This window comes from Corythoichthys intestinalis, chromosome 6 (genome assembly GCF_030265065.1).
Source record: "Corythoichthys intestinalis isolate RoL2023-P3 chromosome 6, ASM3026506v1, whole genome shotgun sequence".
NCBI lineage: Eukaryota > Metazoa > Chordata > Actinopteri > Syngnathiformes > Syngnathidae > Corythoichthys > Corythoichthys intestinalis.
Window position 1 is genome coordinate 52,420,165 of NC_080400.1, and position 16,440 is coordinate 52,436,604.

The 16,440-nt window shown below is 37.7% G+C and overlaps 1 protein-coding gene across 2 annotated transcripts in view; it reads right to left on the minus strand.

The window, feature by feature from the left end:
- inppl1a (inositol polyphosphate phosphatase-like 1a) overlaps positions 1-16,440 on the minus strand; it is a 68,000-nt gene that overhangs the window by 21,607 nt on the left and 29,953 nt on the right. For both annotated transcript variants that reach the window (XM_057838880.1, XM_057838881.1), the window contains exons 8-19: positions 15,494-15,583; positions 14,439-14,537; positions 9,777-9,927; positions 9,546-9,652; positions 9,183-9,285; positions 8,798-8,994; positions 7,700-7,817; positions 3,589-3,685; positions 3,310-3,448; positions 3,118-3,217; positions 325-413; positions 94-175 (exon numbers count right to left, since the gene is read on the minus strand). In XM_057838880.1, the coding sequence (XP_057694863.1) occupies positions 94-175; positions 325-413; positions 3,118-3,217; positions 3,310-3,448; positions 3,589-3,685; positions 7,700-7,817; positions 8,798-8,994; positions 9,183-9,285; positions 9,546-9,652; positions 9,777-9,927; positions 14,439-14,537; positions 15,494-15,583 (1,372 nt within the window). The remainder of the gene's footprint in view (positions 1-93; positions 176-324; positions 414-3,117; positions 3,218-3,309; positions 3,449-3,588; positions 3,686-7,699; positions 7,818-8,797; positions 8,995-9,182; positions 9,286-9,545; positions 9,653-9,776; positions 9,928-14,438; positions 14,538-15,493; positions 15,584-16,440) is intronic.

The window sequence follows — 16,440 nt, forward strand, 5'->3', positions numbered from 1 at the left end:
GATCATTTAGAATGTATTTTCAGTTGGATTTTCAAAAAGCTAGAGAAGACCTCTGCAAAAAGTGGCAAAAACTATTTAAAAATACTGTCTTACCATAGGAGTTACAAACAATATGGGTTTCTGGGTAAGACTTCCACAAGATCCTGTCACACCAGGATGGAACATTTGTCCTCATCTGAGGTATAGTGAAAATAAGAACAAAGAGCAATATTGTTAGGGGGTTTTACAATATTTAAAACAAATAAATAAATACAATTATATATCTGTATAATATCAGTGAAGAAATATGTTGGTGAAGTTACGTCATTGAGTTTCTAAACACACCCCAGTGGCTTTCTGCTTCTGCCATACATAAGTGTCTCTCGAGCCACGCTCATATCGGTAGGTGGGTGGGAATGAGATCTCTTCCTCAGCTGTAAACAAGATGACAGAATAGTTTACAATATGGTAAGCAACCAAAACTAGATCCAATTGAAAGGTGAAATTAGAGATACTAGTTGCTTAGCAAAATAAAAAATGAAAACATGAAAGCAACTGAAATTCATTACGTATAATGTACAGGGGTACTTCTCTCTTCGTCTCTACATACAGAATTTTCAGGTTAAGACACACCTCAGTGGGAAAATATTGCCTCTTTTTAAGAAAGAAATTTTAGGATAAGAAAGGCAAAAATACAGTATGGATGGTACTTACAGCTCCCAGAGTTTACTGAACATAACATACGTACTTATAGCTGCTCTGCCATTGCCTGTTGCCTAGCATCCAATTGGCTAAGAGGGCCTCTACTGTATGTGTATGTGCGTATCCCAGCATCCTATTGATTCGCCCCTCGTCTTCTGACAGCTTTACATAAGTGTAATAAGTTTTATTCTTTACTCTATTCTTGGTTTTTTACATTATGCACAACTCAGATTTTATGTTTATTGTCCAATCATCAAATTGTAACATGTATTTGTTACATGTTTTGATGCATTTTTATACATTATAAAAGATTTCTGTCTGAATTTTGGGGGGCTTGAAACGGATTAGGGCATTTACATGGAAAACGCATTGCATCTTACAGAATTTTCAAGTTAAGAAACTACTTCAAGAACCAATTAATTTCGTAAGTAAATGTACCATTGTATATCTATATAAGATTTATCTGAAATAATGACCTCTTGTTGGTTTGGTGTATAGAGGTGCACCTCATTTAACAAGAATATTGTGAAAAAGTTCAGTATTTTTGGTCAGTCATTATATTGACTAATTTCAAAGAGTCAAATATTTCTAGCTTTTATTCTCAACTCTAACAATTATGGTTTACAGATAATAAAACCTAAAATTCAGATTACCCAGAAAATGTGCATATCACATTAGACCAAACAAGAATAAAAAAAAAAATAGACCACAAATTTCAGGCTTCTGAAAAGTATGTAGATTTACAGAATATGCACTCAATACTTCGTTTGGCCTTATTGTACATAAATTACTGCATCAACACGCAGTGGCATCAAGACAAGCCTTTGGCACCGTAAAGGAGTAATGTGAGCCCATTTTTCCTTGACAGTTGCCTTCAGCACCAAGTCTTGAAATATTTCAATTTATGCGTTTCATGCGTTTTATGCATCCATTGTAGGATGAGTTTCACATTCTGTAATTCTGGAAAAAAAGAAAAAAAAAAAAAAACTTGAAAAGAACTTGGCATTATCATCCAATTGCGATGGATTAAAATCTGTAAAACCCAACCCTATTTTTGGATATATCATTGCATGGCATCCTTGTTAAAGTAAGGCATTATAAAAAATATATACTGGACTGTCTCAGGAAATTAGAATACACAATATTCTAATTTTTTGAGACAGTCCTGTGTATATATACAGGACTGTCTCAGGAAATTAGAATACACAATATTCTAATTTCCTGACTGTCTCAGGAAATTAGAATACACAATATTCTAATTTCCTGACTGTCTCAGGAAATTAGAATATTGTGTATTCTAATTTCCTGAGACAGTCCTGTATATATACACAGGACTGTCTCAAAAAATTAGAATATTGTGTATTCTAATTTCCTGAGACAGTCCAGTATATATGAAATGGCCTATCGATATGAAAAAGCAGCAGGCAAAACGCCCCTTGTATTGTCTGGTTTAAATAAGTGAATGCAAGGCTTTACGAAGCACAATTGGCACTGTATGATTATTTAGGATAGAGAGCTATGAAGTGCAGTCTATTGGCACTGTAACATTATTGAGGATAAAGAGCTCTGAAGTACAGTCTCCCATTTTCGAGGATCGTGGGGGTGCTGGAGCCTACCCCAGCTAACTATGGTGTAGGTGGAGCACACCCTGAATCTGTTCCTAGCTATTACAAGGCACTAAGAGACAAAAAAGCATTCACACACACACGGATACTAGACATGTGCCAATTACCAGTTTCAAGGTATAGCGTGGTATGAAAACGTCACGGTGAAAACACCGCAAAAATGTTCCATCATACAATCCCGAAGGTACTAGTTATTTTTTATGTCCCAAAAATGCGGGGAGAAATCCCTCACATGCAGCTGCAAGGATCAACTCTCCCTCACTGGTTGTTGCTCAGTGTCAGTGCGTCAGCTGTGCTACATGATGGCTGGAGGAGGTGAAACTCCTAAACATTTTCCCCTCATCGAAAAAAATAATCGCTGGTATGGGAATACTTTGGCTACAAAAAAGTTACAGACGGGCATGGCTTAGAGGTTTGTAAAGTGAGGCGGGGCACACTGTTGATTGCTACTGCTCTCTTAGTAAGTATGTTTACCACATGAGCAAAACATCCTATTAGTGGTCCGAGTCCATTATGTATAGTATTATCTATAGATAGCAGCAATATCTTTAGTCACTGGTATGGATTTATTTTGCCTGCTTAACTTCCATTTAGTCATGGCGTTTTTTAATTCATCGATGTAGTATATGGACTACGCGTCCCATATCCCATATCATCTAGGTTGCTATTTGATGATATCTTGAGTGTGCGCACAAGTGTTGTCGGGCATTAATTCCACATGGATTGGAATTGTTTTGGGAAAGATATATATGCAGATGTGATGACGCACGGTTGGTGTGCTGAGGACAGTTGGGAATTGAGTCACACCTACCGAAGCGTAAAAATACTTTGTTTTTCTCCCTCTCAAGGTTTAGTTGGTCCACCTTCAACAGTGGGTCAAACTCCTTTCTGTTAATGTAGTTAAGGATCTCCTGTAGACACAGGAGCATTAACAATTAATCAGGAAGTTTACATACACAGAATACAAATGGTCTAAGTACTGCATCACCATGTTCTACTTCACCTGTATGTCCATGTCAAGTCTGTAGTTGAGGTCTCCCAGCCAGAAGAGATGTGTAAAGCGCAGTGAAATGTCAAAGGAGCTCAACTGTTTGTCTCCAAGTGAAAGCAGACGCAAAATGTCAAGATAGTTTTGGTTCCTCCTGCAAAGGTCATTGGACCATTAAGAAATGCATTTGAAGTAGTTTCCATAATGAAAAAAATATGTAGCACCTAATTAAAAGTTGTATGAGTGTATACAGCTTTTCTGTCGGTGGAAGTGTTAGGTGTGGGTTGGTAGTACCTTGCAATTTTTTCATTCCCTGAAGTCAAGTGACAGTTCACAAAACCAAAAGATGTTCCATTGAACATGAACGAAACACCCACAGCGCCTTTATTACCTGGGAAATCATAAACCAAAAATTAACTCAAAAGAGTTGACACATCCGTTCAACCAAACAGAAAATATAATTTTAATAGATTATTATTTTATATTAAGAATGTGTTCAATGAATCATTTTTGTTTTATCATTAAATTCAAAAGGAAAAACAAATTAATAATATAAGTATTATGCTGAGAATGCAAATGTTTACAACTGTTCCAATTCAATGACAGTGTAAATTTGAGTAGTTCTCTGTGTATTTGGAATATTTGACTTATAATTGACTGGATCAGTCCATTATGGCTCCATTTTTGCTATTTGTTAAGGATTAGGGGGGGACTACAATATATACTAGACTACATGATAGTTTCCAAGATAGTTTTAAACCTACCCCTCCTATGACCTTTCTTTTTATTTGGTTGGCCCTAGCACCTAAAAGGGAATTGGGGAAGCAAGCTGACGACACCTCTTGAACTTGTTTGTCTATGTTTGTGCATGTAGATGGATTTAGATACATGTGTGTCCCAGTGTTGTCAGTAACGCGTTAACGCGTAATCTGATTACTTTCTTCAGTAACGACTAATCTAACGCGTTCATTTTTCCAAGCCAGTAATCTTCTTAAAGTTAGTTCCCCCAGTGCCTGTGCGTTACTATTTTGTTTTTTGCCTCATAATGTATGTAGAATGAAGAATACTGTAGTCATGTACGAAGAGCATTTCTCATCGGGGAAAAAAAAAAAACGGGTCACGTCATGTGTATTACGATGCTGTTTAAGGCTGTCTGCCACGGCGTTCAACAACATAGCATTCTGACGAGGCAGCGAGGCTAACAGTGAAAGGCAGGATATATACCGCAAATACAGTGCTGCTCGAAAGTTTGTGAACCCCACAGCGATGGTCAGATTTTTTGTAAAAAAAACTAAAATAACCTTATTAAATGTTAAGTTATACCCAAATCCACAATACTGACATTCCAAATAATGGACTGAAACAAAATAAATAGTTATATTGTCATTCTTTATTTAACAAAAGTGGTTGATTTAAGAAAAACTCAGATATCATGTGTGCAAAAGTATGTGAACCCCTTCAGTTAATAGGATATTGCGCCTCCTTTTGCAGAGATTACCTCAACCAAACGGTTTCTGTAGTGACTAATCAGCCTCTCACATCTACTTTGGGGGATTTTTGCCCATTCTTCCTTGCAGAACGCAGTCAGTTGAGAGAGGTTTGATGGGCGTCTGGCATGAACTGCTCGCTTCAGGTCCCGCCACAGCATTTCAATGGGATTTAGGTCAGGACTTTGACTGGGCCAGTCCAGAACACGAATCTTCTTCTTTTTCAGCCATTCCTTGGTTGTATTGCTGGAATGCTTTGGATCATTATCATGTTGCATGATCCACCTTCTGCCAAGCTTTAACTTCAAAACAGATGGCGTTAGGTTATGTTCTAGGATTTGACAATATTCCTCAGAATTCATGATTCCCTGGACTATGTGGAGTTGTCCAGGTCCTGAGGATGAAAAGCAAGCCCAGATCTTGACATTCCCACCTCCATGCTCCACTGTTGGGAGAAGGTTCTTTTGGTGGTATGCAGTGTTGACTTTTCGCCAGACATGGCGGTTTTGGTTGTGACCAAACAGTTCAATTTTGCACCTACATCAGTTGATGAAAACTCTTTTTAATTTAGTCTCAACAACACAACTGTTAAAAAAAACAAAAAAAAACTACTGAATTGATTGATTAGGAAATCAGGTTGAAATAATAGAAAATTCCAAAATGTTGAGGGGGTTCACAAACTTTTGAGCAGCACTGTAGATGCCTTTGCTTACTGGAAATACAGGCATTACTTCACATTTCTGTCCAGTAAAGATGACAAAAATATCTCAGTGCGTTGCAAACTTTACGCTGGCTGAAAAAGACTGTCGGCCGCTAAAAACTACATCCAATTCAACATGGAAGCACTTGGAATTACAGGACAACGCGAAAAAACTCGAAACAAAGCCTACAGGTAACAAGATAGCCAGCACTTCTACAGTTTTTAACCAGCCTTTATGCACATTTTATTGTCAGTGTTTGTAACCATAGGCGGAGTTTTACTTTTGTGGGGCTGGGGGCAAAGCATGTTGATGACTGAAACAAAAATCAAAAGTTTGGACACACCTAAACATTTTTACGTTTTATATATTTTCCCTACTATTGTAAATCCTCTCTGAATTCATCAAAACTATGAACGAACACGTGGAATGGCAAAAAAAAAGTGAAATAACTGAAAACAGGTTTTATATTCTACAAAATGTCCACCTTTGAGGTGTCGCCAAACTTTTGGCCAATCCTGTATATATACAGTACATATATATAAAACTGTTCAAGCTCAGTTGTTGTTGGTTGCATTTGAAAGCTTAGGTTGACAGAAATTCTAAATACCCATCTTGCCTCCACAGGTGTAGTTTTGGCTTAGCAAAGCAAAAGCTAGTGTCTCAGGTGCTAGTCACTTGATCTGCTCGAAAAATGATTTTGACCCATTATGACATACGTTGGAGGATTCTTGTTCATTTCATTAATTTTTGTTGTTTGTTTTATTGCTTTACAACTTTTATAGACAATATTTTAACAGCTAGGTTTTTATTTTAAAGAAGAAGTTCAGAATTTTTGCCATTTGACATTATCTTGGAGTTAGCGGGGGTTTATTTAGTCGTTGGAGTTGATTTGAACAAATTCCGTGCAGTTTGTCAGTTATTTGTTAGTTTCAGGGCTCCGGGGTGGCTAAGCTAGTGCGAGTCAATGGTGGTTGAAATCAACTCCATCGACTAATTAAACCCCCACTAACTCAAAGATGAAGCCTTATGTGAAAAATTCAATTACATGCGATGACATTTTTTGTTGTCATTTTTATGTTGAGGCAGCAACAGGAGAAAAATTGGTAAAAAGTAACTGATAAGTTACTTTGTTACTTTGATAATCAAGTAATCGGTAAAGTAATTAGAATACTTTTTTGAGGTGTAATCAGTAATTAAATTACTTTTTTAAGTAATCTGTGACAACACTGGTGTGTCCAAACATTTCATTTAGCAATATGCATTTTGCAATGGATAAAATTCGACAGTTTGATTTCTTAATGTCTGCACCTTTTCCTGAAGTTTGACCTGTGGAACGAAAAACATGCATGACAAAACATGTCTATATTTTCTGGCAATCAATCACTAAAACATCTCTTTATTGCAATCGGTCACTAAACTTTACTTCGTAGCAATCAATCATCAACAAGTTGATTTTATTGTGAGCAATCATTGTTAATATTAAATACTTAATAAGAATCTGAATAATTATCTTATCATTTACCTCCTTTTTATTCAATATTTGCGACAAAAGCATCATCAGAAAGAACCTCTCAAAAGGCTTTATTCGAACAAATCATTTAATCTTTCTCAAAAAACGTCACCTCTCTCTGATGTCACCTCTGTGCCCACACTTACAAGCCTAATCATAATTAGATTTAGATGAATACATTATGTAAAAAGTTGTTGTTTTTTTAACAGTCAAGTTTACGTAATTTTTTAATGCCTTGAACATTTATTTATTTCCTCTAGATTTTTCGGGTATTTCCGGGCAGCATCCTGTTGGTTTTGGAGCATTTCCAGGTTACTTCCTGTTGATTTGGTGTCACTTCCTGCCAGTTTGGGGGTATTTTTGGGTCACTTCCTTGTCACTCATTGGTTGCCATTGACGGTGCAAATGAACAAACATAATAACGGACACAAAAATTAGCCAATGCAGTAGTGCACAACTCGATCAACAAATCACAAATCTACTGTCAATGTCAAAATAAAAGCATGTGATTTTGTATGTAGAGTATGAACGAGCTACGACGTGCCTGTCAGGCAGAACAACCCAGCGGGCCGGTTTGGACCACTTGGCGGGCCACCTCCGGCCCGCACGGCATATATTTGACACCACGGCACTAGTGCAAAAATGGAGGACACTACCACTATAACCAAGGACAGCAACACAGAAAATAGATGGAGTATTGAAGTTACCAAGTGTGTTGGCAATTCCTGTCTTGACACTGGACATTCCAACATGGCTGATGCGGTTCTCATGTTCTGGCTTTACCAGCACAGCGACTTTTATGTTCCATAGTGTCTGCACTGCTATCTAAAACCAAGTGAAACAAAAGGTAATTACGAAAAAAGCGATAATGCACGTGTTAACCAGGATGTCATTAAAAAAGAAGATAAATTATATCACAAGGCAGAACGTGTTCAGTAGTGATGGCCAAATAAAGCTACTATAAGCAATGAAGCTTTGCAGGCAATTGGTTTACACATTATTCAAAGCTTCATTGTGGTTCATTTGCTCTTTGGCGCCATCAAGTGGTTTTGAAACCCAATAAGTCAACAGTGTTGAGAATTCTATAGCTACAGTATGTGTTTAAGAAAATGATATGAATGTGTTTGTGTTACTATATGAACAAAATGCAACAAGTTCTATAAGGATAATTTATTATTCATTTTTTATTTAGAAATAATAGATTTCCTACAGTTTTTAGTTTAAACAGTTCCCTTTTTTGTCTTAAAGTATTACACTAGATTTAGATATTGTAATATTCTTTTACAGCCCGAAATCCACAAAATGTGAGATGACCGACGATTGCCATGGTGTTTTACAGCCTGTACTGTTGTCTGTACTGCCTTTATAATGAGCGCTAAACCATCAAACCACTTTCTGAAGCTGATATGTATTCCAGCCGGCCAGCGCAGCTTCACACGACATCGTTTCCGGGTTTTGCCCAAATAATGCACACCTTCACATTTTGTAGAAACACCCGTCCTATTACTTGAGGCAAATCTCGTAATCTCGTAGCCTCGGCTCATTTGGGTCCCATCACTAATGTTCAGTGCCTTAGAGTCAAAAGATTCCAGATTTTAATCTTATTTTGAGCCTTGTTGTGTTGTTTCCGTGTTCTGTCTCTTTCCAGGTGCTTCCTCCCACATTCCAAAAACATGCTTGTTCGACTAACTGCGGGGTCATCCATATGTGTGAATGTGAAGCGTGAAAGGTTGCTTGTGCCCTGTGCTTGACTATCTAACAGCCCTGTAGAAAACAGATTAATGGTGACAACAAGCTTTCCTCACCGGTTTATAATCTAGTTCTGTTTGTTCTTTCAACATGGCTCGTAAAGACTCCACCCACTCCCGATCACACACAGAATTTTCTTGCGTGCCAAATGCATACAGGTCATGTGGGATTGTGACGGTCATCTCCTCCAGAGTCTTTCCGAGGCCTCGGCACAACACCCAAGAGGCCACGGATTTGGGAGCAGGAACAGAGCCTACAAAAAAAAAAAAAAAATCACGGATTAGCAATGAAATATTTCATGCACAGTGAGGGCTCAGATTATTAGAAGTAATTTATACCAGATGCAATTTGTGAAAAATACAAATTATAGTTATTTTTAATTGTAAGGAAGTGTGCCAATTTGAAAGATTATAAATACAATCCTTGAAAAAAATGCCTTACCCATGTTCCATGTGCCGATAAAGACAGATATCATGTCAGGCTCATCCTGGTTGGAATGTTTGTTTTTCATCAGCTGCAGCAACTGGCAAAAGGCCTCCCGCTTCTAATGCACATCAAGTACAAAAAATACAAACATACACACTCAAGATGATTAAAAACCCACCTTAGAAATGTAACATTTTAAGCAAATGATCATGTCTGCACCAGAATAAAATATACTGTGCCTGGCGTAGTGGACATATCAACATTTAAAATTCTGTAAGAAGGGTTCACCCGTGTTATTTGTATCGATTATTTATAGATATGTAGATAATATATCGTGTTTCGTCTTGGCATTGTGTTCATAAGTGTGAATGTAAAGACCTTGGCACTAGCAAATATGAAGTCTTTTCTTTGGCTCTTGTCTTTTTCCTTTTCAAAAACAATGCCGAGTTTATTCTGCACCCGCTGAGACTTGATCAGCTGACGGACTGAGAGGTCAACAGACAGAGTGATGGGAGGGGAGGAAATGAAGAGCGGATGTGAGAAGGCAAAGAGAGAAATGTATACAAAGAGAAAATCTTCAGATAGTAAATTAATGTTTGTGCTACTTACTTTTGTCATGTGTAAAAGTTGTCCAGTCTTCCTGGCTGTCCTTCACCTTCTTCATTACTACCAGTCTACCTCCCTCCACATCCACAGACAGAGTGTATTTCTGACTCTTCCCTATCTTGGTCAGCTCGGCCAGGTAGACATCAAGTTTGACCTGTAATGATTGCAAAAGAACTACTGTAATTTTTGGATTATAGGGCGCACCTGACTATAAACTGCACCCACAAAATTTGACAAGATAACACCATTTGTTCATATATTCAATAAGCTGCACTATAAGACGCAGATATCTTAATTATGGGATATTGAAACTAAAACAAATACAGTGCCATTAATTTTCACAAAGGCCGTCAGTGCGTCTTATAATCCGATACGCCTTATATATGGATCATTATTAGTTAATCGTGGCATGACACTCTCTTTAGCGACACTCCATCTAGTGAATGCATAACGCAACACCAAACACCAACACCACTACGACTGCGCCTTACAACCCAGTGCGCCCTATATTTGAAAACAGTTCTTAAATTGGCCATTCATTTAAGGTGCGCCTTGTACTCCGATGCGCCTTGTAGTGCAGAAAATACGGTGTATGCCACCCTGGACAATAAACGCCAGGGTTCAAAGTGTGTGTGTGTGGGGGGCTATGGCTGTAGCAGCCTATAGTCCTAAAATTCCAGTAAATACAAACGTTCAAAAGTTTAAGAAGGAAATTCCACAACCAGGGTGACCAAAAGTAATGAAATACTGCAGCTAGGGATGGGAATCGAAATCAGATTCCAATTCGGAACCGGTTCCGAGTGTTTCGAGGCCTCGACATCACAATGAAAAAGCCTTAACGATCCCTTTAACGATTCCTAAAGACGCGTATTGCGTCGTGACGTGTCTTATTGTCCAGACGCATCAAACTAGCATGGCGCCAAGAACCACTCGCTCCAAAGTTTGACTACACTTCACCAGGAAAGAGTGTGAAAATGAAAGGTTACAACGGGTAAGCACGAGCATTGCAGCCATAAACATAACAATGACAGCACGTAGGTTCAAACGCTCGAAAGTGTGTCTTCACTTCACGAGGAAAAATTACAACAAAGTGACTTGCAGTCATTGCAAGGTGGAGATAACTGCATCGGGAGGGAATACGACTGCGCTGTCCTCACAGAGAGGCTAAGGCTCAGTTCTGGCTATACAGCTAGCTAAACTCCCAAATGACGATGTAGAAGACGTTGGTATAATTTGCTGACTTTATTCAACCATCACTTGAAGAGTGAAACTAAGAATAGAAATGAAACAAATCAATTTCGTCCCCAATAACAAACAGGTTTGCATCAACGTAAATCAGCGATGATTAGCTGCTAATAACAGTATGGTTAGCATTCGTTCGCTAGCATTAGCACATCGTTCAAACCACTATACAACTGGATTTAAGTGTCCGATCGCGAGTGTAAGCACAACAACAACAACACAAAAGATGATACATACAGGCGTTGCCTCTGTAGATATTAACGTTAACAAAGAACGTAGGCTCGTAGAAGTGTTTCCCTCTCTCACTTCGCTCGCTCACTCGCTTGGATGCGGCATTTCTTCGGGTGCCTAAACTGCGGCCCGCGGCCCAAATACGGCCCGCCTCCACATTTGGTCCGGCCATTTTGAATTTTTTTTTTTTTCTCAATCGTGTTATTTATTTCCTGGCCTTTTTCCTTGAAGAATTCAGAGAGGGTTATTTGGTTATTATCTATTTAATTAATAGTGTTTTTATTATTAATTATTATTATTAAGAGTGTGACAATATCTCGATACAGCGATATATCGCGATATTTTGCAACCCGATGGGTTATCGATATGCTCCCGCCAAGAATCGATACTTTTATTTAACATACTGGCCATACAATGGAGTATGGATGCTGTAAACTGCTCAATGTTTGTTGAGCAATTCCTTGGCGGTCCACTAGGGGCGCTCGGGAGTGGCGGTGAGGGTAAAGTGCGCACAAGTTGTCTAGAGAAGAAGAGAAGCAGCTCCAAGTGGGTTGAAAAAATAAAAAAGCTCCGTGAGAACGGTGGAGGAAAAAATGAGAAAAATATTGCCACAAATCACACATGGGGACACACTTTAGATTTTACACCAACAAGAAAGGAAGTAAGGTGAACAAGGACTTTGCTGTATGCAAGAATTGTCTAAGAAAAATAAGTTTCACTGGGAGCTGGTGACGTAGTGGACACTGGAGTTTGTGAGCTTCGCTTTCATCACTTGAGGTAAGAACGTTTTGCAATGTAATTGACTTTTTAATTTACATGTATTGTTTTGATGACATTTGGTGTTGAATGATATAAAATAAACCAGGACCCTAAACTGGATGAAAATGAATATCGAACAAGCCCACGTGAATTTACCGATTTATTTGAGAACCAATTTCCATCTAGTTTACTACACAAACTGTTATTACTGTCATTTTGATACAATAAGCTATCAAAAATGGTTTGAATAGGTTCCAAGATATATAAAGTGATGTGCATGATAGTTAATGTAGCCTACATATTAAAAATAGGTAATTATTGATGTAGCCTACATATTAAAAATAGGTAATTAATGAATTTTTAATTTCTATACATTCAATTCATATTTTTTTTAAATTCAATACTTCCAACACAAAAAAAAAAAAAAAATCAGGATTTCAACTCAAACGCTAAGAAGTAGCTAATATTTTTTGTTTTATTTTGTTGTTTTTAAGGTGAGGAAGACTGTGACTGAGCAAGTCTGACATCTTAAATGCTGAAGCAGATAGCGGAAGTGCTCAAACCAAGCAACAAAGTTCATATACGAAGAAAAGACCCACCAATTTTATCATTACCCCACTCCAAGCTCAACTGCTGACACCTACGGCACTTTTTATTTATTTATTTATTTAAAGATTTAAAACTTTAAAGAAATTAAGGGTGCCATTCATCATGATCTCTCCAAGCGATATCAGTGGTCGTGGTTGGTTTCCTCTATATGTGCAGGGGCATAATTTGCAGTAGATTCATATTTTACAGCAATGTTGCACAGAAAAGGTGTCACTGTTTAATAAATGACTTAAACAGTATTTTTTCTATTTTCAAATATCTTTTTTTTTTTTTTCCGTTTCAACAGTTGTATCGTAGAATGTCATGTATCCAATTTCTGACTGATATCGATAATCGCTGTATCGTGATATAATCGTTATCGTGAGCCTTGTATCGCGAATCGTATCGTATCGTGAGGTGCCCTGAGGTTCCCACTCCTAATTATTATTATATTATTATTTTTATTTTATTTACTTTCATTCCGTGAAGAATCCAGAAAGGGTTATTTGATTGTGGCTTTCTGAAAAACAATAATTTTTTACATTTATGCACTTCTGCAATCGTCACACTTTTTCTGTTACAAACTGACCCCGGCCCCTCATCAGAGAAGGGAAAAGTTATGTGGCCCTCACAGGAAAAAGTTTGGGGATCCCTGCTTTAACACATATTGCCAAAGGCAGAACAACAACCTATCTGCCAATATATACCAATATTTTTTATTTCTATTAGATAAATGTTTCAGTAAAATGTTACACATTCTTGTGTATTTGCCACTTATTGCCACAGTTAACATTGAGGCTTTGGGCCTCTTTTGATTTCGTTGTGAGTTTGTAAGGTTGTGAGTTCTGATTAAACAAACTCGATGCAATCAAAATGTTTGTTGTTCTTTTCCCCCAAATTAGAATCGACAAGGGAATCGATAAAGAATCGAATCGTTAAGCAATATCGATAATGGAATCGGAATCGTAAAAATCCTATCAATTCCCATCCCTAACTGCAGCTTTCTTAGGAATAACAAAGAATAAACTATATTGAACATAAAAAAATCCCATATTAGAATAAAATGAAAGAAAAACATAAAATGTCTGTGAAATCCACATTGAACTGTGGTTTGGAGTTTCAGATGAAAGCTTAGCAAATTCTCTTATTTCCAAGGTAAAGGTACTCACATGTACCTTGAATTTTTTTTTGTTTGAATAATTTTCAAACACATGTATTCAATGTGATGTAAAATTTTGAATGAATGTTTTTTTTTTTTTTAACCTAAAGAGTGAATCAGATGCTACATGTACCTACTGTGACCAAAATGTCTCTATTGTTGTGCAAACAGGAAGCTGCTGTAAAAGGTGCACTACAGCAAATGCAAAATTGGCTAAGATAAATATTTCAAAAGATACATCGCCTTTTATTTCATCACCGTTTTCAAAAGACATTCCTGTATAGTGTTAATCTCTCTTCTATAACATAACACTTCAAATTAATTATGATGTTGGTAAACATAGGATATTATTTTTTAACACATTTTTAGTATGTCTAGTTTTGGGGGTAAAGTGAGAACTAACGGACTGAATAGCATTCAGTGTGTCAAAACCACAGACAATACAACAGGAAGACATTACAAAAATCCCTTGGCTCTTTCTCTCTCACATGACTAGTCTGGGAAACAGTTCCTACTGGGTGATGAGCAATCCATGACTTCACAGTCTGATCAGAGTGTCAAGTCAAGTCTGCAACATGTCATAAAATCAGTCCTCTTCAGGGGTTACTGTCTCAAATGTACATGAGTGCTAAAACAGTGACGTTAAGAAAAACTTTCCCATGTGGTTTTTTAGAAGAGATAAGTACCTCGAATGGCTGCACAGGGATAGTTTTGCTGTGACGCATGGAGAGAGGCGGAGGGGAGCACAAGGTGGACAAGCTCATGTCCTGAAGAGCTTTCAGAGCCTGTGGAAGCATTATAGACAAATGCAACAAGTGTAACATACATCGATCTGGATTAACTGGTTAAGCAACGATCCAATCAAATCGATCAAAACATCGATCATCATCTTCATATTTTAGATACTGTATGTAAGGCCCTTTCAATTGAAGTCGCATCGTAGAGGACTTCGTCACATTGGCAAGTATTGTATGATTGTTGAGAGAATCCCTATCGTATCGGCATGAAATTGGTGACTTTGTTCCTATGAGAAATAAAAAGATAAAAGCCAGTGCACACACACATGCTTTGCATTGTTCTGACATACAATGTTGGTGTCAACAAGGAAACAGTTAGCCATTTCCTGGATGTGACCTAACAGCAGCCAAGAAGGTGGAGCATCACTTGGGTTGAGACGTACAGTTTGTCTGATTACATTCTGAAGGTTTCCGCCACTGTTAGAGAGTCTGTTCCATATAAAGGTCAACATAAACTATTTGGCCCCAGTAAAGGCAATGACAGTGGTTCCATCACAAAAACAACCAAAAATCCATTTAAGTAATCGCTCAGCAATAAAAGTCATCATATTAACACTCAAATGGTTTCTCATACTTAAACCTATGAAAGTAATTGGCAGTTTCTTCTTTAATTAGATTGTTTGCTGGTTTTGAGACAGCAAGCATGAACAATTGCCATTATCTACAGCCAGAAATATGAAGCCACTACACTTTTGTTTTTCACCCTTTGCAAATCAAAATGTCAATTCCCAGAGCCATCTCTAATTCAAAAAAATATGTGTTTAGGGCCCCCGGCAAGACAATTTGTTATGACAAGAATTTTAAGTCATCATTATATCCTCTAGTTAATCCAAAAGAAACTGTGTTAATTATATAAAATAAAGACACGTGTTGTGAGATTGGTGAGAAGTGTGTGAAAGGGTTAGAGACCAATCTGTTATACACTAAATCCATGCAGTGTTTACCTTCTTCTCTATGGATGAAAGCAGGTCTTTAAGAATGGCGAGCTTGGTCACAAGGTTCTCCAACTCCTGATCTCCACCTTGATTCACAGACTACAAGAAAAACAATCATGATTGATATACAGGATGCTGAACCACGTTTTTTAATGCAGCCCAAAATAATGAAGCAGTGGTATGGAAAAAGTATCTGAACATTTTAGAATTTCTCACACTTCTGCATAAAAGCACCATCAGATGTGATCTGATCTTTGTCAAAATCACACAGATGAAAAAACAGTGTCTGCTTTAACTAAAACCACCCAAACATTTATAGGTTTTCATATTTCATGAGGATAGTATGTAAACTATGACAGAAGGGGGAAAATAACATATAATATTTTGTGCCCCCCCCCCCCCTTTGGCAGTAATAACTTAAACCAGATGCTTCCTGTTGCTGCAGATCAGTTTGGCACATTGATCAGGACTAATCTAGCCCCATTCTTCCCTACAAAACTGCTGTAGTTTAGTCAGATTCCTAAGATGTCTGCCATGAATCGCTCTCTTTAGGTCATGCCACAGCATCTCAATGGGGTTCAAGTCTGGACTTCTACTTGGCAACTCCAGAACATGTATTTTGTTCTTGTCTTGTTGCAGCATCAATCCTCTTTTTAGCTTCAGCTGTCTGACGGTTGGCCCTCTGGCTTTCCTGCAAACCATCCTGATAAACTTTTGAATTCATTTTTCCATTAATCTAGGTCATGAGGCAGCAAAACAGCCCCAAATCATGATGCTCCCTCCACCATCCTTCACCGTGGGGATGAGGTGTTGATGTTGGTGAGCTGATCCATTTTTCCTCCACATATGATGTTGTGTGTTACTCCCAAACAATTCAACTTTGGTTTCATCAGTCCACAAAATATTTTGCCAAAACTTCTGTGGCGTGTCCAAGTGCCTTTTTGCGAACAATACAC